Source organism: Calliphora vicina, chromosome 2 (assembly GCF_958450345.1).
Source record: "Calliphora vicina chromosome 2, idCalVici1.1, whole genome shotgun sequence".
NCBI classification, from domain to species: Eukaryota; Metazoa; Arthropoda; class Insecta; order Diptera; family Calliphoridae; genus Calliphora; species Calliphora vicina.
The window spans coordinates 140,634,996-140,662,916 of NC_088781.1; the positions used below are offsets into that span (position 1 = coordinate 140,634,996).

Here is a 27,921-nt window from a genome sequence, read left to right on the forward strand (position 1 = left end):
CATTTAATAACAGCTCGTGATGATCGGCCCAAAAATTGTGGAAAAATCATCGAGGTGCCTTTGAAACGTTGATCAAACAGTAGTCGAATATCGGAATCAGTATTCGATACAAAGAGAATGTGCCACATAGCCAGCACCTGGTGGATATTAGTGGCGATCGTTAAAGACGAATCAAATTCAACAAAATTTATTTACTAACGATAAAAATTCTTATTTTTTCATCAGTTTTGATGGAATCGTAATATCTGTGGTAAATTGCATTAAAATCGAAAATGTAAAATTCGAAAATTGAATTTTTGCTGTCCGTTTTGATTTGGATTCTCCCAATAACTAGAAAAACTATTTTAAAGTTATTTCTACACAATTTCCAATTATATTTCAGAATTTTCCATTTGTATTTCAGAAACTTCCATTTGTATTTCAGAATTTTCCAATTGTATTTCAGAATTTTCCAATTGTATTTCATTTTCCAATTAAATTTCAGAAATTTAAATTTTTATTTTAGAAAATTCTAATAACAATACCAATAAAAATGTCTGATATACAAATGGATGAATTTCTTAAATACAAATTCTGAAGTACAAATAAAATTTTCTGAGGAACAATTGGAATATTCTGAAATACAATTAAAATATTTTTAAATATACAAATGAAATACAAATGGAAATTTAATTGGAATTTTCTGAAATACAATTGAAACTTCTTAAATACATTTGGAAATAGTAGAAATTAGTCTTACAAATTTTAACGGAATTTTCTGGAATTTCTTTATAAGTTTTCTTCTTAACGTAACAATATACAGATTCATTGTGATGACCAATTGCCAATCGAATAATTCAATTATATCCATAGATGATTTCGTTTGTAGGAATAGATAGATTTAAATAACAGAATCTTTAACACTCGAGATCAAATTTTTCAGCCACAACAGAAAAATCGGCCATTAAGGATAATTCACTCAATTTTCAACATATTCGGGTTATCACAACCAAAACAGTTTTCTCTGAAAAAGGTTTAGTTAAAACTGGAAATGTTCTTAAACCTATTATTATGGTCCCTAGCATTGCAACTTCAAAGGATGTTCATATTAAAAAAAAAATGGTTTACATTTCATTAGAAACATTCTGATTTTAAAAAGTTCTCTTTGGATCGATCGGGTGAAACGTAGGCAAAAGTCTATGAAGAAAAGCTTTCATTTTGTATAAACAAATTCCCAGTAACGAAACGATTTTTTAATTATTTCCCAAGAATAGACCAATTCCAGGAAATTAGGAACCCCTAGTTATTACTCCCAATGTTACAATCTTTATAATGAACTTAAATTGTTAGCAGTGTTTTTGTAGCTGATATGAAAAGATACTTTTAAAAAATCATCACGATTATATGTCCACATATACATATAATTTTTAAACAAATTTTATTGTGGCAACTTTTCTTATCAATGGCTTTTTTTTTTCTTAGTAAAGGTTGGAGACAAATATGAGACCTACATATTATTTATTTCACTTGTATTTTTTATATTTCTATCAAAAGAAACAGTAAAGATTTTTTATATATTTTTAAATATTTTGCGTTGTCTATATTATTATATGTATATGTATTTTTTCCTTTTTCATGCGATTATTTGATATGCTAGTTTTTTATTAATATTTTTTAATGTTTACTTTATAAAAACACTTTCGCTACTGAACTTGAATATTTTTGCAATAGACCATGAAAACATTTACAATAATCAATTTTTATCCTGCCTGGTGTCTTATAAAAACACGAAAACAGCTATAATTGTTAAAATTAAGAGTATATTAGCAGAGTTTTAAAGGAATTTATTACATAATTTACATATTAGGTCAATTCACAAGATCAGTCATAATGTCCTAATATATCACGACTAGGCGTGATATATCGGCTTAACCGACTCTTAGGCATTCGGCGCAGGTCTCTGCTGGTTGGTTACGATAACACAACATACATAGCATACAGAGTAGTTGTGAAATATTAGGACAATATGACATGATAAGAGACCTTGTGAATTAAATTCATTAGAACAAGGACTCCTCGTCAAGCTAAGTCGTAAAAGGATATGAACTTGGAGTGTCGGCATATTTCCGCATTAACAGGAATTTGCATTAAGTTACATTTCAGAAACGACATTTTGTCTATAATATTTATCATAACAATTATTGTCAAGACAAAGTTGTCAGAGCTGAAGCACTAACAATGGAGACTAACCTGATAATTTTTTCTTTTGACAATCATTTTGAAGTTTATCATGACAATTGTTTATCAAGTATAGACATAGGGTAATGGCAAGAGATTCAATCCCCATTAATTTTATTGCATTCCTTTAGAATCTGCACACAAAAAAACTTGATAAGTCATAAGAGGGTGGTAAAAACAACACTAATGTTGTTGTTGCCACCCCCTTGTATTGTAAAATGAAATCAACAGTTGTTCGCATTTTTTGTTATTATTATTATTACATTTTGACACACACACAAACATACATAATAAGTACAACTATTTTTTAGTTGTATTGTTGTCATAATTACTAACATTTGTTAACGTTAATGAGTGTCCAGGCATTTATTAAATGTGGAATGTAAGAGAGCGTAAAAAATATCAACATGAATGACAGCCAGCCAGACAGACAGACATGTCCTGACAATACTTTATTCGTTGGGGGTTCATTATAGTTTTGTTTACAAAAGAAATAAATTTACATCCATGCAAATTATTTGTCTAATTTACAAAGATAAAAAACATGAGATTACAAAATAAATTTTCATACAAAACGAAAGAATCCAACAACAAAAAGGAAAATACAAAACAAACCAAAAACAGATTAAACTGTAAAGATTATTTGGGTTGCAAAAATTATAATTACATGGACATAATGTTGACATTAGGAAAAACAATTGTTAAGTACTTTATAAAGTTGACAAAGATAAAAAAATTACATACTTGGTGGAGGTATGTGAATAATCCCATTCATCGTACATATCTCGATTATTTTCATACTAACGGAGTTATAAACATTTGATGTATTTTAAATAACTCAAAAACCTCACTTTTGTTTTAATACTACGTTATCAAATTGAAATGAGAAAAATATAATAATTAAATCTTTTGGGAAATAACAAACCCTTCACTAAATTATACTTTAAAATAAAAATTTTAAATATTTCAAGTAAACAAAATTAAAAAAAAATTATTTTTAATTTTTTTTAATTTATTAGTGAAAAATTTATGGTAAAAAAAAAAATTTCAAAATTTATTTCTTAATTTAAAAAAAAAATTATTTTTAGTGAAAAAAAAATTTTTGGGAAAAAAAATTCAAGTTAAAAAAACTTTTTTCCCGACTTAGACCGACTTACAATGGCGTTATATACGACGTTGCAAATATCTATCAGTAGATATCCATATTGTCTATATTAATGACTTAGTAATCCAGATATAGATCAAAAATAGGTAAAAAATTGAGTCTGTCCTGGTTTTCTCTTTATATCTCAGCCGATTTTCTCGATTTTAAATAGCAACCGAGCCGGGTCTATAGCGGATATATTGATGTATGAACCATTTATGTAAGTTATTTGGGATCTACAGAAAGTTGATTTCAACATACAGACGGACATGGCTATATCGACTCCGCTATAAATAACGATCCAGAATATATATACTTTGTGTGGTCGCAAATGAAAAATGTAGAAATTACAAACGGAATGACAAACTTATATATACCCTTGCAACTCATGGGGGGTATAAAAATAAAATTGTTCGCTGAAAAAAAAATTTGGTGAAAACAAAATTTTTGGTGAAGAAAAAAATCTGAGTTAAAAAATATTTTGGAGGACTTTGGTCCTCGCTGTAACAACGATTTTTAAATTATTCTTCATATTTTCTGTCAGAATTGTGCTCGTTAGGTCTATCTATAACTTACCTGGGAGCTACCGAATATTTAATTTTGTGTCGGTTTTAATGATTTTCAGTTCTCATAAAAATATCCGATATATCGATTTATGTTTAGGGACTTCGCAAACATTGTTTCAACCAATATATGCACTGAGGATCAGAAGGATATCGTTAAATCCATTCCGATATCTATAAGGATCCAAATAGGGGGTCGCAAATGAAAATTACGAAATTATAAACGGAATGATAAACTTATGTGTATATACCGCCTACCACTTATGGTGAATGTCGTAAAAGTTAATTTTATTTTATAAAAGTAATTTTATATTATTATTTGATATTCATATTTTTTAAATTTAATAATTCCTAATTAAACAGAGTTGTATTTAATCCATAATAAATATGGTCACTCTATGCATGCATAGCACGTGTTCTGTCATAGTTGTCAAAACATCAGTTGTTATTGTTTTCTTTTCCCAGTAGTGCATATTAATTGTGTGGCTATTTCTAGTTTTGTGTATTTTTTTGATTATTTATTAAAATTATCCAGTTAAAATGTTAAAAAAACCAAAGAACAAACAAAAAACTGTTGCGGAAAAGGTAGCTCAAACCCTTTTGCATCCCAATGAAAGTGGTAGTGACAGTGATTCAGCCGATGAAGCAACTGCGCCCCGCATTGCAGAATACAACGACGAGGATTATGAATTGCCACAAGCTGGCACAACGGAATTTAGGAAACGTAATGTTAAATTGTTGTCAGAACAAAGTACCAAATATAAAGGGAAAATTGCCTCTAGAAAAGATTTTGAAAGTGAGGAGGAGGATGAAGAAGATGATGAAGAGGAGGACGAGCAAGATTATGAAAACTCAGACTCTTCAGAGAATGAAGAAGCTATAACAGCTTTTAGTAGTGCTTTAAAAAAGAAGCAGATCAAAAATGAGTCCAATGAAGAAGGCAGTGACTCTGAAGAGGATGTTGAAGATGGAGATGATCAAGAACAAGATTCTGAGGAAGAAGATGAGGAGCAAGAATCTGAAGATGATGATGAGGAGGAGGATGATGATAGTGAAAATGATGACGAAGACACAGAAGTAATAAGTAAAGTTAATCATGAAGCTGAAATTCAAAAAGGTTTGTGTGTTCAAAGTCAGTTGCGTATTTGGGAACGTTTATTAGAATTGCGCATAAATTTACAAAAAATTGTAAATAAAACCAACCAATTGCCTGCAGCCCAAGAATTAAAGGAATTAGAACGTAATAACAATAAATACAAGGACTTGCAACAAACCACAAGCAAACAAACTTGCCTCTTATTACAAAATCTTTTGTCACTAAAAAATAATCTCTGCACACAGTTCTCCGAAGTGGACAAGGCCATGAAACCTTGCCTGAAAAGACCTTTGCCGTTTAAGGATTACAACTCGGGAGAACCTCCATTGAAACAAGTCGGTTTGTATTTAGAAGAAGGCTTTGAAAAGTTTCGTCCCTACCGCAATGAAGTTTTACTCAAATGGGATGATCGCACGAAACTTTTGCAACCCGGTGCTGGCAGCAAAAAGAAATCGTTTAATGAGGAATATGACATTATCAAGAAAATTGATAATGCTTTAATAAATAAATCACAACTAAAAGAAAAGTCGCAACAGCTTAAATCTGCTGCTCAAAATGACACGGCAGAGGAAAATATACGTAATCCTAATATTTACGATGATAGTGATTTCTACCACCAACAATTAAGAGAATTGATAGAATACAAGGCAAATACCACCAGTAATATGAGTGAAGTGACAAAACAGTTTTTGGAATTGCAAAAACTGAGACAGAAAATGAAAAAGAAAGTAGACACTAGAGCTAGTAAGGGCAGGAAATTACGGTAAGATTTAGATTTCACAAAATTAATAATTCTCTAATATTAATAATAAATTGTTTGTATATTTTTTATTACAGTTACATTGTGCACAACAAATTGATTAACTTTATGGCTCCCCATGACAATTCCTCGTGGACAATGGAATCCATAGATGAATTAAGTAAGTCCTTATTCGTGTAATTAGCTAACAGATGAAAAGCAGAAGAAAAAAAACAGCAATAAATCTAAAAAAAAAGTTTTGTATTAATATATTTTAATATTTAATAATAATTCGTTTTATTTTTCAAACTAAACAAAAGAAAATTAAAAAGTAGTACAATAAAAAAAGTTTCTTTATTTTGTGTGTTTTTATAAGTGGATTGATGATGATAATGATGACTGTGATGATCGATCATCAGTGATCGTTCTTCATTTATCTTAATAATTTTATTTTATAATATTTCTAAATCGTGTTTGCAGCATCATTCATACAATAAAACTTTACATAAATTTAAACATTAAATTAAAATAATTGTAGAAAAAATAATATATATTGTATTTTCTGGTTGTTGTTTCTTGATTAATTCATGCTAGGTCGGCTTTAGCTATGAATCATTCCTAAGTAAAGAAGATTTGTTGGTAGTAGTTTGGAGTATGTATGTATTAGGACAGTGTGGTGTGTAGTGGGTGTTTTGGTTTAGTATTTAGAGAGATTTGAGGATTGTTGTTCTATTTTATGGGTTCACTGGTTAGGGTAATTTAGTTTTAGGGTTGTTATTTGTTTTGTTAGCCTTATATTTTTTTTTTTGTTTTCTTCCTTTTAGGTATAAATAAAAACTTAACAGTTTTATTTTATTACTTTTTTTTGTTAGATTACTACAAGTATAAATATTTTTTTATTTTGTTTTTATTAATTATAAATTATTTTGTGTTTTTTTTTCTTTTGTTTGTTTCCTGTGTATTAATAATATTGTAGTTTCTTGTATATTTAAACGCCTGTATGTCGTCTGTCCGCCATAGTTTATGTGGAAACTATGGAGATTCTTTATCCGCATCTCTTTTACCATATAATTTCACATTTCGTATAAATATTACTACTATTTTTATTGTTTGTATTATTATTTTAGTTTATTTATATTATTTTAAATTTATATTTAATATTAATTTCTTTATTTATTCGTCGTAACATTTATCAAGTTTCTTGTGTGTGTTTTTTTTTGTAATTTTTCTTTTTCTTCGGTATGTAAATGATTATGAAAATTGGGTTTGGTATGTGTTTTGTTTGGGGTGTTTATAGAAATCATTTAAAATGTATGAATTTTTTGAAGTGCATTATTGAAATTGTAAAATCACAGGTCTGCAACAGTACAACAGGACGTTGTACAACAGGGAAGGGACTTTAATGAATTTTAGTGTGTAATTCAAATTAAAACAGAACCCATTACACCTAAAAACATACACATGCATTCGAAATTGAGTTATTTTTAATTTTTTTGATTAAGATTTGCTAAATAATATTTTATAACTTGCGTCAATTATTTATTTTCTTTTGTTTTTTTTTTGCATAATTAACATTTAAATTAACTTAAGTTATTTATAGAAAAGATATAGATAGATAGCATACATGTATAAAAAAAGACATACAATTGTAGAAATATATAAAAGATTCGTTACGAGAGAGTTATTCGAAATTTGATAAGACAAAAAAATACTGTGATGATTGATAGCAAATCAAACAAATACAATAACAATATTAAAAAATATAATTTCGAAAATACTTTTTCTTACTAAAACTAAACAAAAATAAAAAAAAAAACTAAACAAAATGAGAAAATATTGCACTAAAACACTAAATTCAATAAATAATATGAATATATATGAGTATATCGAAATTTTTTAAAAAAAAATACAATTTTATACGTTAAAAATATAAAATATAATAATGTGCGAAGATGTTCTAAGAAAAATTGGCTTGCACTGGGCTCGTTTTCAATTCGATTCGTTAAATTTCAGTTCACATTGGAAAAACCTACTCTATTAATTTTGTAAAAATAGTGTAGGATATACATAAATAATAATAATTATGAATATTCATATACTAGCCTAATTGTTAATGGAATTTTTAAGTAGCAAAGGTAAACCAGTTTTGGTTTTTGATTTTGAAACCAATATGGTAGCAGTTTTACCAGACACACCCCCAGCTGCAGCAGCAGCAGCGCCACCAGTACTTGATGCACCGCCCCCTAAGCCGACACTTTTTGCTGGTGAGACCACATAAGTAGCAGGATTATTAGTGTGATGTGATGTTGTTTGGTTAGGTTTGTATTGATGATGCTGCTGTTGATGTTTCAGCTCCTGTAATAGTTGTGTATGTTTATCTAATGCCTTTTGTAAATGAGATGATGTTTTATCACTGCTGTTGTTGATAGTTGATTGAAGACTTTGATAGATTTTCAAAGGATCATGACATGTTTCATATAATGATTGTAACTGGGATTGTATAGAGGTGACATTGGAAAGTGTACTTTCCGTATCCACTGCACACGGTAAACCTAAACTGGGCTGTAAATAATTTCTCAATGAAGCCGCATTTTCTTCAGAAATCTAAGGAAAATAATATTAATATGTAATATGTATTCAAGAATTTCAAACATACGTACCTTTTTATAATAATTTATAGTCTCTGTATCTCAAGTGCTTTTGGGTGGATGTATAACATTTTCCATATCCTTTTGCACAGCAAATAGTTCCGATAAATGTTTAGCAAACAAAACATTCAATTCACTCATTTTAGCCATCTGCAAAATATTGAACAATTAAAAAATATTAGCTAATATAAGAGAGTTACGTATATTCGGCTGTGCCGACTCTTATAAACCCTTCACCAAATTATAAATTAAAAAAAATTTTTTTTTAGTAAACAAAATTTATAAAATAAATTTCTTAAATTTTTGTTTTATTTATTAGCGAAAAAAATTTTACGGCAATATTTTTTTTTTTAATTTTAAAAAAATGAAAATTTTTTTGTGAAAAAAAATTCGGGATAAAAAATATTTTTCCCGATTTTGATTAATTGTAAGTCCGATTTACTTTAGCCTTATATACGCCGTTTTTTAAATATCTATTATTGGATATCCATATTGTCTATATTAATGACCTATGGGTTGATTATGGATGGCAACTGAACTTCAGTGGAGTTGTCAGTTGCCTATCAGCTATCATTTCTGTTGCCAAACTGGAAACCAGAAATTTGTGGTTGCCCTCTGACAACGCAACTGAAGTTCGGTTGCCACCCATAATCGATCCATTAGTAATCCAGATATAGATCAAAAATATGTAAAAAAAAATCGATTGTCTCGATTTTAAATAGCAACCGAGCCGTGAGAATTCCCGATATATTGATGTATGTAAGTTATCTGGGGGCTACGGAAAGTTGATTTCAACATACATGACATGAAAAAAAAAACATCTCGAAAATTTTCTTTCACCAATTTTTCGAATTGAGTCGACGGAATGTAATAGTTAAGACTTACCGCTTGATCATTGCATTTCTCTCTAAGATTCATATTAGCTGCCTTTAGTTCTAGTTCTTGATTCATAAGCTCATTTTGTAATGATTCATTGCGTGCTTTCAGAACGGCCAATTCACGTCTCAACTCTTCAACCAACTCACTACTGACCGCCCCACCTACAGAAGCAGGCACTGGAGCACCAGCACGTATTAATTCAATTTCGCGTTTAAGGCGAATATTTTCCTCTTTATAGGTATGCAACTGGCGTTTCCATTCGTCTACATTTGCAGTAGATTCCTAAAAAAACAAGAAATTTAAAAAATCACAAATCTAAGTAAAAAGTGTCACTAAAATAAGAAGGAATATTTACTATAATGTACCTATATTAATTTAAAAATTGAATATGAATATTGAGGTTTACCTGTAAAGCACTGGTCAAGCGTAGATTATTATTTTTAAGAGTAGCCAATTCGATTTCCCATTTTTTGGCATTAGCACAGCTGTTAAAAAAATAGAACAAAAGAAATTAGTTTCATATTGTGATCCATCAAAATGTGATCTGTTTATACAACCTCTGAGCCAAAGCCATCTTTAAACGTTCATTTTCATATTTTAATTGTTGTTCACTCGTTGGGGGTCCACTACCGGTATGCATGCCAACCACACTGCCTCCACTGCCACCACCAGAGCTAACATTAACCATAGGTGCTGGGGAAGGAGCCGTTACAAGTTCCGGTTTCATTTCTGGGGCAGTTGTTAGAAGTTTATGTGAGGGACTATCAGGATTAGCGTTTTGAGTATTAGTGTTTGACATATTGGGCGGTTCCACAGTATGAGGATCAACCATAGCGGCATTGTCATTTTGTTGCATAGCAGCTGTCCTCGAACTTATGGGAGATGTGTTGGCAGACGTTGTGGGCGTCACAGCGGCAGATCCTGGCAAAAGCAGAACACACATATATATTAAGCTATTTAAATATTAACACACAACACAATTTACCATTAGCCGATTTCAAGGCATTTTTTGTAGCTTCCTTAACCTCTTGGAATTTTTCAACAAACTAGAAAATTATTAAAATACATGAGCTAAATGAAAAACTCCTAGCCGTTGCTTAAATTTAAAAATCAATTACCTTTGTCAGTTCGGCTTCAGATGAAAATCCTAAACCATAAACTGTATTGGCTCGTACATCACTCCATTGGCCAAACTTTTGCGAAGTCTGTGTAAATGTCATGTTGGGCGTTATAGTGGAATTAATGACCGCCTTAGTGCCCTCAACACTTATGATGCGGTATAGATTACGTGAAGAATCGTAAAAGAAACTAACATTGACAGCTTTCATACTGGCCGTAATCCAGGTGCGTTTAGTCTTCGGATCAATATGGAAGACATGAGCCTGGCAGGTGAATATTGGTTGTTCGCTGGAATAGAATCAAAGAACACCCACATATATTAAGACACCACCACACCACAATATTACATATGCATAAATTCTGTAGTGTAGTAATAAAATCATTTCCTACGCTATCCATCCACCCCTACACCTCATTCCCTATTTTTAAATTACACCAACAAATTTGATGAGATAGTTGTGTTGTAGATTATATTACTACTATTTGTTGTTGTTGTTATGTTCACTTATTCATGGTTCTCTGGGGAACCTTTAAAATCTGTAATTCTGCTTTTCATCATACATTATTACATACATTTTCATACTCATATTCAATATGAGTAGTATTCAAAAAATCTAATTGGTAATTAACAAAAACAACAAGAGTTAATTTTCTTTATTAGGAAAACACATAAAAACACCACCTGAATACAACGGCAGCTGTCTAATATTCTTCATTTATATTTTATATTTTGGCTTGTTTTTCTACTTTATTTGGCGTTGTTCTTTTTTTCAGTGCTTCAAACTACTACTCCCCTTGACTTTTTCAACAATCAAGTGCTTTTCTAATTCTTTTTTTCTCATATTTCCAGCATTTTTTCTCGTTCACATGATAAATTTTCAACACTTAGTGAGAATGCATATAAATAAGTTGTATTTACCCCATTTTTTAATTAATTTAATTTATTTTTATTCGGCTTTTCGGAAAAAGTTTTGCAAAAATTACACTGATTTCGATTTTTCCAAATTTTTTGTATGTCAAACAATTGCCCTCGTAGGCACTGTTGCCAGACTAGCCGATTTATTGACGTTTTGTCGATTTTTTTTATGGTAAAAATGGCGAAGTGCGTTTTGACGATTTTTATCCCCAAAATGACGATTTTATGAGATATGGTTTTCAAGGTTTTTCATAAACGCTTAAATTACTTGATTTTAAGAATTTAATGAATCAAAATTAAAAATGTTTGATAAGATTTTGGAAAACAGTTGTGAAATTTTAAATTTGTATTCAAACATTTTTATTTCTGCAGCATTGTTGATAATATTAATAAAATACTGAAATTGGTAATACAAACAGTTAATTGAAGGATTTCTATATATGTACCTTTACTTTTTTAAATTAATTATTATGGGAATTTTTTGTCCCGCAATTTGGCCATTGTATGTCCAAATTTTAATACGTCGATGGAAAGATCTTTGAAATGACTTTCAATTGATATCCATCCATATTGTGTGTACATTACTTAGTATTCGATGAAGATCTCGTTTTTCCTTATGCCATTTGTGAGCATATTTTCCTCTTTTTCAATTGCAAGCGAACCAGAATCATAACAGGGCGGTTACTGCGTAGCTCAATCCGAAAACTGAACGAAAAAATTCGGATTTTTTTTTAACGATTTTAAAAATATTTTGCTGATTTTGACGATTTTTTTTTCAAATTTTGACGATAGTATACCATAATTATCTGGCAGCAGTGCTCGGTGTGACTTATGAAGAGGAATTCATTATAAGGTGAGAGCGATTCTACAACAACTATATAATTTACAAAAACCACATGTAATTTCTTTTTATTTATTGCGGCTGGAACAGTTTGTTGTAGTATTTGCAACAACAAACACTAGTGAAATTGACAGATTAAGCATCCAAACAAGAGAAGAAAAAATAATTAGCCATGCTATCGACACCACCTTGTTTAAATTCGCCTTGATCCAACTATTTGTAAAGGTACGTTCAGTGCATGCTCACAGAGTTGCTATTATAAGTTTTAAATAACACGCCTTGTATTTCTTATGCTACTAAAGGGTTTGAAGACCCCCAATTCTAATTCGGAAAAAACAAGCTTTGCTCATCATAGCAATTTGTTAAGCCAATTCACAAAAAAACAGAGTTGTATCGCAAATGTACAGTTTGCAAAGAAACTGAAGACAGTGATAGTCATTTTGCGATTCTAGTGATTTTTTAACCAATTTTGTGGGGAAATCCGATTTTTGATACTTGTGGAAATTTATAAAATTTTTTTTTGACTTAAATTAAATTAAGTTTAACATTTTTCGTCGTTGTATATGGAAATATGAAGTTTAAACTAGAACCCAAAAACACCAAAGTTGATTAACGTGAGATTAGTTTTATTTTTAGATTAACTAATCTGAATATTAATTGACATCTGATCTTCAAGTAAAACACAGCTCTTATTAATCCAGGTTTAGATAAATAAATAGGTTAAAAAATCGACGCAGTCGTGTTTTTTTCCACGAATTTATATATAAACTTAATCAGGTCTATTTATTATGATTCAATCAATCGGTGAGCTTCAGCGGCACTTTTTTCAAATTAAAGTAAAGCAAAATTCCTGTATTTTTTTAAATTCACCATTATCAAGGCGAATTTATTAAAATGAATTTGCCTTGGCCACTACTGTAACCTTGTTAAATTCGCCTTGATATATAAGTTATTAAAGACAAGAACCCCGTTCAAAAGATACGCCAACTGATGTATCCCGCATTACAAATAGAATAGAAATTGCAAACAGAATTTCAAACTTATATATATACCGCTCTTGATGAAGGGTATAATAAATTTTAATTGAATACATTCATTTCGAAAACATTAAAATTAATTATTTTAAATTATAGAATTCGTTTTCAAATATATTGAACTGCCTTATCGACTATTGATAGTTTAAAGGGAGCATGACAGTTATTTGTACTGTCATTTATTTTAGTTTTCTTTCCAAACATTCGTAAACATTTGTAGAGTTACATTTTTTGCATCTATTGAAAATAGTAGCAAAAACCACTCCTTACATTTTCAACGCTGCTCCAAAGAAAAAGTTTTGTAAAATATGGCGACGACCGGGCAACATTAAAAGAATTTTGTAAAAAAATTAATGTTTTTAAGAAAAAAGTTTGTAAAAACCTATGGAAAATGTGTTGATAACAATTGTGAATGCATTGTAAACAACAGCGAGTAAAAATATGTAAGTTTTACGCGAAAAATTTACAAAAAAGTGTCAATGTGCAAATCGTAGTGTAGACATTTGACGAATGAAAAAGCAAGAGCAGAGAATAAAGAAAAAAAAGAAGTTAAAACAGTGCCAGAAGTAGAGGAGCCAGGTCTATATATGTGTGTGTGTTAGTGCATCATATGTCAAATTATTTTCTGCTTCAGGCAAAAATTAATGAAAAAATGCCAAAATATGTGAATTAAAACTCAAAAAGCAACAATATTTTACATATATTAATAAAAATATTACTCCAATTGTAATTTCCCAGTCATATAGGATTAGAATTGTTTCTTATAAGTTTGTGTTGTGGTGGTGGTGGTTTGTATGAGCCATGTAAAAAATGTAGGTTGGCGTTGGCGTTCAGATTTCCTTTCTGTAACTACGCCCATGTCAGTTAGGAATTATGAAAAATGTAATTTTATAAAAATACTTGCTAAATATTTCAATAAAGTGGATTGTTTTGTTTTATGTTTGCTCTTTATGCTATTACCATAAGTGCAGTTTTCATATTGAATGAGGTATACATAAAATGTGGAACATGATGTGCGATGTGATGCCAACTATATCGGAGGACAGCATCTCCCAAAGATCGTCACAATTCAGTGGCGAAGATGCCAACTTTGAACAACTTATGGTGTCAATGCTCGACGAGCGTGACAAGTTGATGGACAGCTTAAGAGAGGCCCAAGAACGCCTAAGTGAATCAGAACAAAAGCTTCACGATATCGAAAAGGAGAGGGATAGTTTACAACGCCAAATAAATGCAAATTTACCACAGGTATTGATGGACACAAAATACATAATATAAAAATGAAACTGAATGAAATTATTGTATAGGAATTTGCCACATTGACCAAAGAGCTTACACAGGCCCGTGAAACGTTATTGGAACGTGATGAAGAAATTGGTGAACTTAAAGCTGAACGCAATAATACAAGGGTAATGACCTCTTTAATAAACTCAATAAAAGGCACAGTATTGATTTTTGATTGTTACAGTTGCTTTTGGAACATTTGGAATGTTTGGTGTCGCGGCATGAACGTTCCTTACGCATGACTGTCGTTAAACGACAGGCGGCTGCTCAGAGTGGTGTCTCCAGTGAGGTTGAAGTCTTAAAGGCATTAAAGAGCCTGTTCGAACATCATAAGGCTCTTGATGAAAAGGTACGAGAACGCCTACGTGTATCCTTGGAACGTAACAATGCGTTAGAATCAGAGCTAAACTCAACCAAAGAAGAGGTAAACAAAAGTGAATCAAGTCAAAGTTTATTTAGAGTCAAACATTATCCTATGGAATGTTTCTTTATATTCATTATAGCTTCAACAATACAAATCAGGTGCAATGCAAGCTTTACGTGATAACAATACTGAAAATGGTGTCAGCGAAAAGGTGCGTTTGTTTTTTCATACAACCCACATTAGTGTTGTAAGAATTTATTTGTTAATTTAACATTTATGTATATATTATTTCATATATTTAGAATTCATTAACCTTAAATGGTGAAAGTAATGAATCATCATCCATAAATGCGGCCAATGATTATGCTGCCAAAACCCATGAATTGCAGACAATCATTGAAAAGCAAGTAAGTTGTAATTTTAAGATCTTTGTAGTTATAAATGTGAATTTTTCTTACAGTTGTGCAAAAGAAACAAATCTTTTATTTAATAAGAATATTTTGGCATTGTTAATACCTAGCATTTTTTTTTTACTTTTCACCATGGTGATATGTTTGTGATTTTCTTTTGTGATTTCCTTAAAATGTATTAATTTAAATCACTTAGCTCCCAGGCAACCAAGGCTGTTTTTTACAGATCAGCAATACAAATTTTTAATATTATCGATATTGAAAATCATCTAGTTGCAAACTATAAGCGATGCCATAAATGTACATTTTCAAATAAGTCCATAATTTTAGAAATATCTATTACAACAAAAACCTGTAATTTCACGAAACTTGGCTAAGTTTACAAATAAAACTATTTCGCGAAAACTGTATGGTTAAACCCTTCATGATGAGTGGCAAGGGTACATATAAGTTTTTCATTCCGTTTGTAATTCTCACATTTGTGAGATTTTGGATAGTTATAAATAGCGGAGACGTTTGTATCCGAAGCCCCTAAATATCTTAAAAAATTTATCGATACATCACCACAAATGCCAGATATATAACCAAAAAAAAAAACATTACCTTGATTTTTCACCCATTTTTATATACATATGTATGTCTGGATTTCTAAGTCATTAACATAGACACATGTAATATATCTAGTGATAGACATATCAAAGACCTCTCCAACGAAGTATATATCACCATAAAAATTATGACCGATTTTTTGTGTTGAAACTTTTTACAAAAAAATTTTTTTGTGTAAAAAGACGGTTTTGTGTAAAATCAGAGTTTTTGTATAAAATCAGAGTTTTTGTGTAAAAACAGAGTTTTTGTGTAAAAACTGAGTTTTTGTGTAAAAATAGAGTTTTTGTGTAAAAACAGAGTTTTTGTGTAAAAAAAAAATTTTTTTGTGTAAAAAGACGGTTTTGTGTAAAATCAGAGTTTTTGTGTAAAAACCAGAGTTTTTGTGTAAAAACTGAGTTTTTGTGTAAAAATAAAGTTTTTGTGTAAAAACAGAGTTTTTGTGTAAAAACAGAGTTTTTGTGTAAAAACAGAGTTTTTGTGTAAAAACAGAGTTTTTGTGTAAAAACAGAGTTTTTGTGTAAAAACAGAGTTTTTGTGTAAAAAGTGACCATTACAATCGTTAAACAAAAATAGTTTTCAATCCAATGCAGCTCTTCTACTTGGTTATGTTCGATATTTGATCTCAAATACAATTAATTTTTTTTTACATATTTTGGTCAAGTGTTTTTAAAATTCGATAGAGCCGAATATATTATATACTAAAGCTCTAATTACCTTGAAATAATTTTCAGACATCAGAATTATCCGAATGGCAACGTCGGGTGTCGGCGCTTAAAAACAAATGCGATGAATTGGATGATAGTTTAGCTAAAGTTCAAAAGGATTATATGAAATCGCAGGAACAATGTTCGAAATTACAAAGAGATTTAAGAGAAAATGTAGCACAAAAAGAAGATCAGGTAGGTGTACCCAAATTGCTTTAAAAATGATGAAAATCAAATACATAAAGGGAATTTCTTTCTTATAAAGGAGGAACGTATAGCGACACTGGAGAAGCGTTATTTGAATGCACAACGTGAATCTACATCATTGCACGATTTGAATGAGAAATTAGAACAAGAACTACGGCACAAAGAGGCGCAATTAAAGGTACTTTTGTAAAATAAAAATTACAAGCACAAACTCGCAATCACACATACACATATCATCTTCCCTTTTTGGCATACATATGTACAAAAGCGAAAAAATAAATATGTACATGTATGTGTGAATGTGAATGTGTATGTATGGTTGAATGTTGTTTTTGTCTTTAAAGTTACACGAGGAAAAGATTAGTGCCATTGAGGAGAAGTTGGAATTGTCCGAACAGAAATTGGCTCAACAGGCCAAATTGCAGCCCGATATGGAGGAGCAACTTAAAGCACGTATGGAAGCTTTAACAAAGGTAGGAAATAAGGTATGAATGTGTATCGTATGCGTCAAAGAGGAAATCAATGAAAAAAGCGTAAATTTTAAATTTTCTTTCAAATTTAAATTATCTTAATTTTTTCTTATATAATTATTTATACAAATGTATTCTTTTTGCATAGTTTTAAAAGAAAAATACTTAATAATGATACCAACAAAAAAACTTCCTGGTTATGTCTACTATTTATATTATTGTACATGTATTTGTTATATTTTTTTTTCTTTTCAATTAAATTTGTTTTTCCTCTGAACGCACTGGCCCAAAATAAAACAAAATCAAACATAAAACAACAAGTACAACATAACTGCACCAACATATATATATTATACATATATTATATAAAAATACATTCAATCGTATTTCCATTTTTAGTCACAAATCATTTATAACATACATTTACAATATCATGCACAATTTTTGAGTACATTATTTTCGTTGCGATTTTCATTTAAATTTCTAAAATTGTATTTTACATGATGGGCAACAAATTTTAAAATAAAATCTATTTCTTTCATTTTCGTTTTGTTTTGAAACAAAATTTAGGCTCAAGAGCGCCATGGCTCGGCTGAAGATCGTATACAAAGGCTGGAGGCCAATTTGGAGGAGAAGAATGCGGAGGTAGTAAGACTTAACCAAAGACTTAAAATGAATGAGGAGCACAATATACGCTTGTCCTCAACTGTCGACAAATTGCTGTCCGAGTCGAACGAACGCTTGCAAGTGCACTTGAAAGAACGTATGCATGCTTTGGATGAGAAAAACGCTCTAACACAAGAACTGGAAAAGGCCCGCAAGGTAGCTGAAGAGTTGCATCACGAGAAGAGTGAAATTATGAAAGAGCTCTCTAAGACACGCTTAGAAATTGAAAACTTTAAGCGTCAGCTGCTGCAGCAAGAGATTGCCTACAACATTCAACAGACAGAGGCTCTAACGCGCAGCTTATCGCCCAGCAGTGTGGTGGATGGACCGCAGGCATTTTCACGCAGTGCTTCCCATGCTAGTTTCGAGACGCACTCGTTGAGGCGTAACAAATCACGTTTACAGGAGGAAAGTGAAAAGTTCCATCGTTCAATGGCCGAACAGGAATGGGAAAAATTGCAACAGGCCCATGCCCAGCAGGCCGCTTATGAAATTTCGGCAGCTGTGGCTGCCGCTGAATGTGAAGAAGCTCAGGCAGCTCTTTTCGGCGACGCCGATATGATGTCACCATCGGGGCATACGGATGCCCAAACATTAGCCATGATGTTGCAAGAGCAACTAGATGCCATAAATAATGAAATAAGGTAAACGTTATTTATATACTACATACAAATAATAGTTATTTTTAAATACTAAACATAAATAATCACATACAAACAATTGGCAAAGAACTGATTAAATGAAAGGCTTTTATAATTTTTCGTTTTTATATCATGAATTTATCGTTAATGACATAAACTTTTCTGTAAATTGCTGCAACATTCCGCATTTAAGGATTTCTCATGTTTTAAAATTCCTTAAAGTTTAAAATTACTATTATCTTATGAAATCAAAATTTCATTTGGTACCATACTTCATATTTCTTCTTTAAATGTTTTATTTATTCATTCAGTTACAAATTCCTAGCCAATATGCCATAATAGATTCTAATAAAACTACTCACAAATAGTTTTATACAATGGACCCTTAATGCTATAAATTCTTAAAAAAAATTACACATTTCTTACATATTGATATGATTTTTTGTTACCAACCATTCCTATTTGGTAACTACTGATCTCATTTTATGCTTAACTTGATTTAAGCAGGGACATTGATTATTAGAAAATTGATTTCAGCTATTCACAATAACGAAGTAAGGACAACAACCATAATCAATTCACAATTCACATTGACATAAAACATTTTTTTTAGTAAGTTTCATAATTTTAACGTTAAATTAGTTGTGGGGAAAGTTATTTCCTATGAGCATTTCGCTGGATAATGTAACGACGTATTTACACCTTACTCTGGGCTAGAGCTCGCTGCTCCCAGGGTTCGTTACAAAAACGGATTAAAAAATCAGTCCTTTCAGAAAACGTTATAAATAACATTTGTATTTATTATTAAATTTTGCAGATTGATACAAGAAGAAAAACAATCAACAGAGGCTCGCGCTGAAGAACTGGAATCGCGTGTTGGTAGTTTAGAGCATGTTAATCTATTATCTCGGGGTCGTTCTATGGATCGACAAAGTCCACCCATGAGCGGTCGTAGCACCCCCAATAGTCCCAATAGAGATTTTATGCAAAAATATCATACTGTAAGTACAAACTAACACAAGTTCATACTCAATATAAATATACAACATGTCCTTATGTCCTCCATTTAGCTCAATCTCCCCGTGTTGTCCAGCGACGTCTCGCGAGATGACATACATGGCATGACTTCGAATACCGGAGATTCAAGTTCTGGTGGAGCTGCATCTCCTTTAACTGCACGCTCAATGCGCTTAGAACGTGTTGCTCAGGCCCTGGCACACAGCCAAGAAGAACTTCGAAGACGTTCGATGGGCTTATCGCCCAACCAGCAAATGACTAACAACTCAGGTCACATGACTATAGCCCACACCGGCTACGGTCTCTCTCCATTAAGCTCTCGCTATGGCAGCCAGGAATCATTAAGTCGCCACTTTAATACCATGGGCTCGATGTCAATGCTGCAGACACCCACAAATGCAGTGGGGCGTGATGGTGGGTCAGTGGTACAAAAGAAAAAGGGTATCAAATCTAGTTTAGGTAGATTCTTTAGTAAAAAGGATAAGGTCAAGGGTGTCAAGGACACACTGCCCGATGGTTCGCCCAGCATGATGTCGATTGGCAATCTGTCAATGGGGTTAAGTGAAACCGAATCCAACTATGATGCCATGAGTATGACAGGAGGTATGATGCCACGCATAGCGAGTGTGCCCGGCTCGAAAATATCTTCGGTCGATTATGGAAGACAAAAGAAGTATGACCAAAAACGTAGATCTTATTAAGGTGCTTTAACTATAATATTATATTTTATTTATTTAACAGAGAACACGATTATCGTAATGATTTACTGGGAGAGGCTATGAAAGCGGGCACACCATTTGCTTTATGGAATGGACCTACAATTGTGGCTTGGTTGGAGTTGTGGGTGGGTATGCCAGCTTGGTATGTAGCTGCCTGCAGAGCAAATGTGAAAAGCGGAGCCATAATGAGTGCCCTAAGTGACACAGAAATACAAAGAGAAATTGGTTAGTACTAAAAAAACTAACTAAAAAACAATTCGATTTGCCACAAGAGAACTTATGTTTTTATATTAATGACATGAATGTTTTGTTTTGTTCTTTTTTTAGGTATAAGCAATCCCTTGCACAGACTTAAATTACGTCTTGCCATTCAGGAAATGGTTTCATTAACTTCACCCTCGGCGCCGCAAACATCACGAACAACTTTAGCATTTGGTAAGTACGAATATAAAATAGCAAACAAACAAATTGTTTTGTAATAGTAAATACAAATAAAAAACGTTTCTTATAAGTAATTCAACCTATTTATAAGAACTTGTAAAATTGCTTTGTTAACACCAAATATGATTAATAATTTACTGTATTAATTTCTGTTTTGTTTATTTATTTCTTAAGGTGACATGAATCACGAATGGATTGGCAATTATTGGCTGCCAGGTTTGGGCTTACCGCAATATCGCACAACATTTATGGAGTGTCTAGTAGATGCTCGCATGCTAGATCATTTAACGAAAAAAGATCTTAGGGGACAACTCAAAATGGTTGATAGCTTTCATCGTACAAGTCTACAATATGGCATATCGTGCCTAAAACGTCTCAACTACGATCGCAATGAGCTGGAACATAGAAGAAAAATGTGTGAAAATGGCTTATGTGATGTCTTAGTATGGAGTAATGAAAGAGTAATACGTTATGTATCCAGTATTGGTTTAAAGGTAATTTTTTTTAATATTTCATTAATCCATTTTCAACATTCATATTCAACATTTGTTAACTAGGTGTTAGTATATTTTGGCAAGAAATGGTAAAAACGTACAGTATAAACATTTTCTTTAATTCTTTATATTTTCGAAAAAGAAAACCCCAAAACCATAGAATAAACACATAGTACGGAAGGAGAGAGTAATATATATGGAAAAATTACTCTCTTTTCACACATACGGGTGATACAATAACAAAATACATGCAATACATTCTCATGAATTAGGTTTTCGACAACAGGCTTAGATTTTTGGCTCTCAGTTACCTATCTAGTTGTTGTCTATGCCCAAAACAACATACAAACATGATTAATATATCAGGTATAGTCCAGTTTCGATGCTATTGAATATCGGCTCATAAATGCCAGACATATAAGGAAAAAACAACAACTACCTAAATTTTGTAACCCATTTTTACCTATGTTCAATATGGATATCAAATTAATGGCATTTCAAACACCTTTATACATTTTCATATGCATTCGCTTTAGTCCTGGTTCGGTTGCTATTTAATATCTGGAAAATCGTGATCTGAGTGATCTGTATCTCGATTACTATCATATACATAGAAAATATAAATTAAATATTTCGAAGAACTTTCGAACTTAGAAATGGATAAATTTCGGGCTGTCAAAATTAGATATCAAAATGAAGACATTCCATATTAGAAATGGTTCAATTTCGACAAAAATATTTTTTAATCAAAAAATTTGTTCACCAAAAAATTTACTTTTCTATAAAAAAGGTACTTTTCTGTAAAAAAGGTACCTTTCTATAAAAAAGGTACTTTTCTGTAAAAAAGGTACCTTTCTATAAAAAAGTACTTTTCTATAAAAAGGTAAATTTCTATAAAAGGTACTTTTTATAAAAATGTACTTTTCTATAAAAGGTACTTTTTATAAAAATGTACTTTTCTATAAAAGGTACTTTTTATAAAAATGTACTTTTCTATAAAAGGTACTTTTTATAAATATGTACATTTTTATAAAAATGTACTTTTCTATAAAAGGTACTTTTTATAAAAATGTACTTTTCTATAAAAGGTACTTTTCTATAAAAAGGTACTTTTCTATAAAAGGTACTTTTCTATAAAAGGTACTTTTCTATAAAAGGTACTTTTCTATAAAAGGTACTTTTCTATAAAAAGGTACTTTTCTATAAAAGGTACTTTTCTATAAAAAGGTACTTTTCTATAAAAAGGTACTTTTCTATAAAAATTAACTTTTCTATTAAAATGTACTTTTCTATAAAAAGGTATTTTGCTTTAAAAGGTATACTTTTCTATAAAAAAGTAACTTTTCTATAAAAAAGGTTATTTTCTATAAAAAAGGTACCTTTCTATAAAAATGTACTTTTCCATAAAAAAGGTACTTTTTTATAGAAAGGTACTTTTCTATAAAAATGTACTTTTGTATAAAAATTTAATTTTCTATAAAAATGTACTTTTCTATAAAAATGTACTTTTGTATAAAAATTTAATTTTCTATAAAAATGTACTTTTCTATAAAAATGTACTTTTCTATAAAAAGGTTCATTTCTATAAAAGGTACTTTTCTATAAAAAGGTACTTTTCTTTAAAAATGGTATCTTTCCTTAAAAAGGTTTCAATCACACATTTTTTATATCAAGTGTTTTTTCACCAAACATTTTTTTCCAAACTATATTTTTTCACCAACAATTTGTTTCCTTGTTTTCACCAAAGAATGTATGTTATTTTTTTTTTTTAATTTCAGGAATATGCCAATAATTTATTGGAATCAGGTGTTCATGGAGCTTTAATAGCTTTGGATGAAGGTTTCGATGCCCAAGCAATGGCCTTGGCCTTACAAATACCAACACAAAATGCTCAGGTAAATTAGATTTAACTTAATTAATTCTGGCCCCTTTCAAATTTCAAACAAAACAAAAAATTTCATTTATTTTATATTCAAGGCTCGCCAAATTTTAGATACGGAATTTAATAATCTATTACAAATTGCCACAGATCGTAGACCCGAAAATGAGCAACTTAATAAATCTTGATCTTATTCTCCACCCAATAACCAACTACAGTTATATGCCCCCAGCGATCCTTAGGCTGTCAAATAGCTTGGAATAAGCACATTACATGACTAGAAAAGAGAACAAACAAATAAATAAATGGGTCTGAAAATGTAATTTAAACTAAGCCTTTGAAGCCTTTAAAAAGTCGTCTACGTGTGTTCATGTTTAAACCAAAATTTAAAGTGTAACGCAAATGTGAAAAAATTATTTACTGCAATACTACTACTATTACTACTCTGTTGTTATACATAAAAACAAAACAAAAAACAAAAAACATACATACTTATTTTTGTTAAGTATGTTATTAAATTTAAAACAAACCAAACAAACAAACATAACAAATGCCTACATACTCTCCTCGAAAATTCGATAAATATACCTAAATATATTTAAGCCTTGCTTCTTACCACTAAAACCACTAACTAACATTCACTAAAACTAACTTAACTAATTAAATTTTACATACCTACAACACATGTACTTCAGAAGAATCAACATCAACAAAAAGAAAACATTGACAGTATTTTTTCAACAACTCCTGCTCCAAGAAAAAAAAAGATGATAAGCTTTTCAATTTCTACTTTCTAATACTAATACCAGTGCTAATCGCTCGTAAACTTCCTGTTTGTTGATAACTTTTTCTAAGCAAATAACAAAGAAAACAAGAAAAACTCTATATATTCAAACATACAAACCATAACACACCTATGAACAAGTATACAAATACAATACAATTGCTTAAATGCTTTAAAGTACGTATGTATACCCTACCCCCCTACTTTTTCACAAGAATAGACAAATGAAACCAATGCAAACCAATCAACAATCCTCAAACAACATACTTAATAGCTTAAATCTTAACTAAAAAAACAAACAAATAAACAAAAAAATACACTAGAACATCATTAGCATCTATGGATCTGGTCGACATTATCTCTCGATATGATGTTTTGAAACAACAAGTATTAATTTATAAACAAAATAACAAATTTATAATTAATATACATACAAAACTATAAAATGAAATTACAGCTTTAAAAGGCATCTTTTTACTACAAAAAAAAACAAACAAACAAACAACATCATACATACATATATATAAATATATATAAATACTAAACAATAATTATATTATTAACAAGAAGAAAAAAAACAAATAATAATAATTTCGATTTCTAAACTCTACATTAAACGCCGTTGATAACTAAAAAGGTAAAACAAAAACTTGAAAATTAACCATAATACTTGTAGTTTCGTACATTTGAAAAAAACAAAACATATAATATATACATACATATAAAGAAAATAACTATAAATTTATTAAATATAAGTTAATTTATACATAAAAAACAAAATATTTGACAAAATTTCATACACATATTTCTATGTTTTTCTTTTTTATAAGAATTATTAAAATTACAAACAAAAACAAAACATTTTTTATTTGTTTTGCAAGAAATAAAAAAAAGTAAACACTTAGACAATTAAAAAAAAGAGAAAAAAAACGAGCGAATATGTATTAAAAGATTTTGTATAACCCAAACTGCCCAATAATGTAATATGTTTAAGGAAAAACTAAATGATACAAACATTTTTTTTAAGATTTCCATTTTTTTGATTTTTTTAAATTAATTTAAGATTTAAAACTTAAATTTCCTAGATAGCTACGTATTTTATTTAGGCTTTAACCAAATATAGTGTAGATTTCAATATGCCATTTAAAATATTAAACAATAACCCAACAATTATTTAAATCACAATTATTGTGAATGAGTTTCTAAAATGAAAGTGAAATTGTTTACAGATTAGAATTATGAGTAATGATGTTTCAAATAAATTCATGACATACATGATTTTTTTTATCACAAAATATAATAATGCATGTAAGTGATATCGTTATTGTGAATCAATTTATAGAATCGAAATTCTTAGAAAAAGGAATATCAGCTAGTTGGAGGAGAATGTGAGAACCAAAACCTATAAATCGTTTCAAATGAAATTCATTTGATACTTTATTTTATCATAATATGTAATTGCAAGTGACTCTATTATTGTGATTGAACCTCTAAAATCGAAATTCCTAAAAAATAGAACTATCAGCTAGTCGAGGAGTTTAATTCTATATGAATGTGATAATCAAAACGTATTAATTTAGTTCAAAATGTTGTTTCATTAGCAGAATATGCTAAATTATATATGCGTTAGAATTACTGTGAATGAAATTGAAATTCTTTGCAAATTAAAATAATTCAGAGTTTTATATACAATATCATTAATTCAATGAGTTTCATTAACATTCTTTACAACTTAGAACAATTCAGTCATATCACATAGTTTAACATCTCATTGATTTATTTTAATATTTTTTTTTTTATAAAATATTTCATTAATAAAGTATTTAAAATTATATGTTTGTTGGAATTACTGTGAATGACATTTATAAATTAAAACACTTTAGCCATTTCACAGTTTTATTTTTCATTAAATTAAAAACTAAACATATCCATTCATGTCATTATAATTAGTCTTTTTTCAGATTTGAACTATCAGATATTTTGCAGAGTTCATAAGAAAATGAAAATCATAATGCTATTGTAAAATATGTGTGAGTTATAACTATTGTGAATGACTTTCGAAAATTCGAAAAAAATAGAAATGCCCCATTGATTTACATACATATGTAGTAGTTGTTGTTGAGTTGGCAGCTCTTGGTATTTTCGCTGCGTTGATCCGACTGTCGTGGTAATGATATACATATGTATGTGTGTTAGTTATTGTGAATGAAATTAAAATTCTTTACAAATTAGCACAAATCCGGAATGACACAGAATTTTCATTTGTAAGAAAAATAAAACTTATTTATTTTTACATAGTGACTTCACACTATCTCTACCAGCATAAGTAAACTTATGCATGTATCACAACTATTGTGAATGAAATTAAAATGAAAATTTTATTTTTTAGGAATTACCACAAAACTGGTACTAAATTACATACGAAAGTTTAAAAATACAACATATCTATTTATTTCAATATAGTTATCAAATATTTGTATCGTAATATGTTAAATTATATGTGTAGCACAATTATTGTGAATAGAATTATAAATTGTTATTGAATTATTTTGCTAATTAGAAATTTTCAATTCGGACGTTCGTTAAAATCAAAATATTTTTAGTTATTTCAATACAATTATAAAATAATTATGATCAGATTCAAAGTGAAATTATGTGACTTCTAAAAATAAGCTCAAAATCTATAGAATTCAGTTATTTTTAAAAGATTTGTTTAAAGCAATTTTATGTTATTAAAATTGTTTCCAATTTGTTTCCTCTGGTCTCTATATAAAACCAGGATTAGGTTTTATAACATATTTGGAATATGCCATTACTTATATTACATCGTAAGATATTATGGTTATACCACCGATTTTGCCATTACATGTCTGACAAGCAATTGTCAAACATCCAATAATATTTCGTATCATAGTTGTGCTATAACTATGACTCTTTCTTTTAAAATACTAGAATTTTAATTGATTTTGAGCACAAACTAATTTCCAAAGTTTTCTCTTTAACATCATTTAAGTTTTCTTCCTTTCGATATTACAATAAGGGCAGTTTTAATTTTTTTTACAACTTTTGTTTTATATTAACTGCAATATTTACTTGCAAAATAAAGCATATCCAATATTGTTTTTCTTTATTATTGATTTGTTGTTATTAATATTTAATTACCACAGTTATAAGTTATTTAACATTTTTTTTATATATATTTTTCTTATTTATTATTATTTTTACCACCTCTAACTTGCTTGGCCTTACTTTTATATATTTTGTTTCATATTTTGTATTATAATTTCTAACAAGTTTCCTTTTTAAGCTAAATTACATTTCTGTTAATAGTTATGCCTCCTCTAAACCCCTCTAAATTCCTACACACTAATAACTTGCACTCTGTTTAGCCTTTAAATTTTTCATAAACTAATTATTAAAAAAACAAAAAAAAAACAAAATGCTAATAATATAAAATATAGTATAACTTTACTAAGAAAAAAAATTTAACTCATATATTAACTATTATGATTATAATTATTATCTATATACATATTATTATATACAAAATTATATAGAAGACATTCGTATGTACATAACATTATAAACAAATAAAATATAGTGTGAATTAATTTAAAGTGAATATAAAAAAAAATACAAAAAACACAAAATCTAAGCCTTTTTAGGTTTATTTATGTAAAAAAATAATAATAATAATTATAATAATAAATAAAAAATGATGTATAAGCAAACAAAATAAATTATATATATATATTTAACAAATATTAAGAAACAAACAAAAAATCGGTTAAAACTGAATAAATTAACAATCCCGGTGTACTTAAGAAATGTTTGGATTTTTTTTCTTAAGTAGCAAATAACCGCTCTAAAAATATTTAATACAAAAATAATAATAATAATAAAAAAAATGAACAAATATATGAATATTAATACAAAAATAAATAATAACAGTCGTTCATTGCTAAGTTTCTTTAAAAAAAACTACACTTCTCCAATTATTAATCACAAATGGCGATTTTCCAAGCAAGCATTTTCA

At 29.6% G+C, this 27,921-nt stretch overlaps 3 protein-coding genes across 4 annotated transcripts; 2 read left to right on the forward strand and 1 right to left on the reverse strand.

The window, feature by feature from the left end:
* Nucleotides 1–4,380: 4,380 nt before the first annotated feature.
* Nucleotides 4,381–6,116, forward strand: Aatf (Apoptosis antagonizing transcription factor). The gene is made up of 2 exons (XM_065502282.1): nt 4,381–5,783; nt 5,858–6,116. The coding sequence occupies exons 1-2, from the start codon at nt 4,465–4,467 to the stop codon at nt 5,958–5,960; spliced, it is 1,422 nt and encodes a 473-aa protein (XP_065358354.1). The 5' UTR covers nt 4,381–4,464; the 3' UTR covers nt 5,961–6,116.
* On the reverse strand, nt 6,028–11,460 carry homer (protein). The gene is made up of 8 exons (XM_065502283.1): nt 11,325–11,460; nt 10,405–10,693; nt 10,272–10,332; nt 9,844–10,207; nt 9,693–9,771; nt 9,293–9,568; nt 8,420–8,557; nt 6,028–8,363 (listed from the first exon to the last, which is right to left on the reverse strand). Exons 1-7 carry the CDS (start codon nt 11,327–11,329, stop codon nt 8,450–8,452), a joined length of 1,182 nt encoding a protein of 393 aa, XP_065358355.1. The 5' UTR covers nt 11,330–11,460; the 3' UTR covers nt 6,028–8,363; nt 8,420–8,449.
* Nucleotides 11,461–13,478: 2,018 nt separating this feature from the next.
* On the forward strand, nt 13,479–27,833 carry Liprin-alpha (liprin-alpha). 2 transcript variants are annotated; one of them, XM_065502284.1, is made up of 17 exons: nt 13,479–13,639; nt 14,168–14,444; nt 14,504–14,605; nt 14,665–14,904; nt 14,984–15,055; nt 15,147–15,251; nt 16,595–16,762; nt 16,833–16,952; nt 17,119–17,259; nt 17,815–18,554; nt 19,369–19,552; nt 19,622–20,241; nt 20,310–20,512; nt 20,615–20,722; nt 20,903–21,222; nt 23,001–23,117; nt 23,200–27,833. In XM_065502284.1, the coding sequence occupies exons 2-17, from the start codon at nt 14,196–14,198 to the stop codon at nt 23,287–23,289; spliced, it is 3,579 nt and encodes a 1,192-aa protein (XP_065358356.1). In that variant the 5' UTR covers nt 13,479–13,639; nt 14,168–14,195; the 3' UTR covers nt 23,290–27,833. The 2 variants fall into 2 exon arrangements, with proteins under 2 accessions (XP_065358356.1, XP_065358357.1); XM_065502285.1 differs by having other exon boundaries at nt 17,119–17,247.
* Nucleotides 27,834–27,921: the final 88 nt, after the last annotated feature.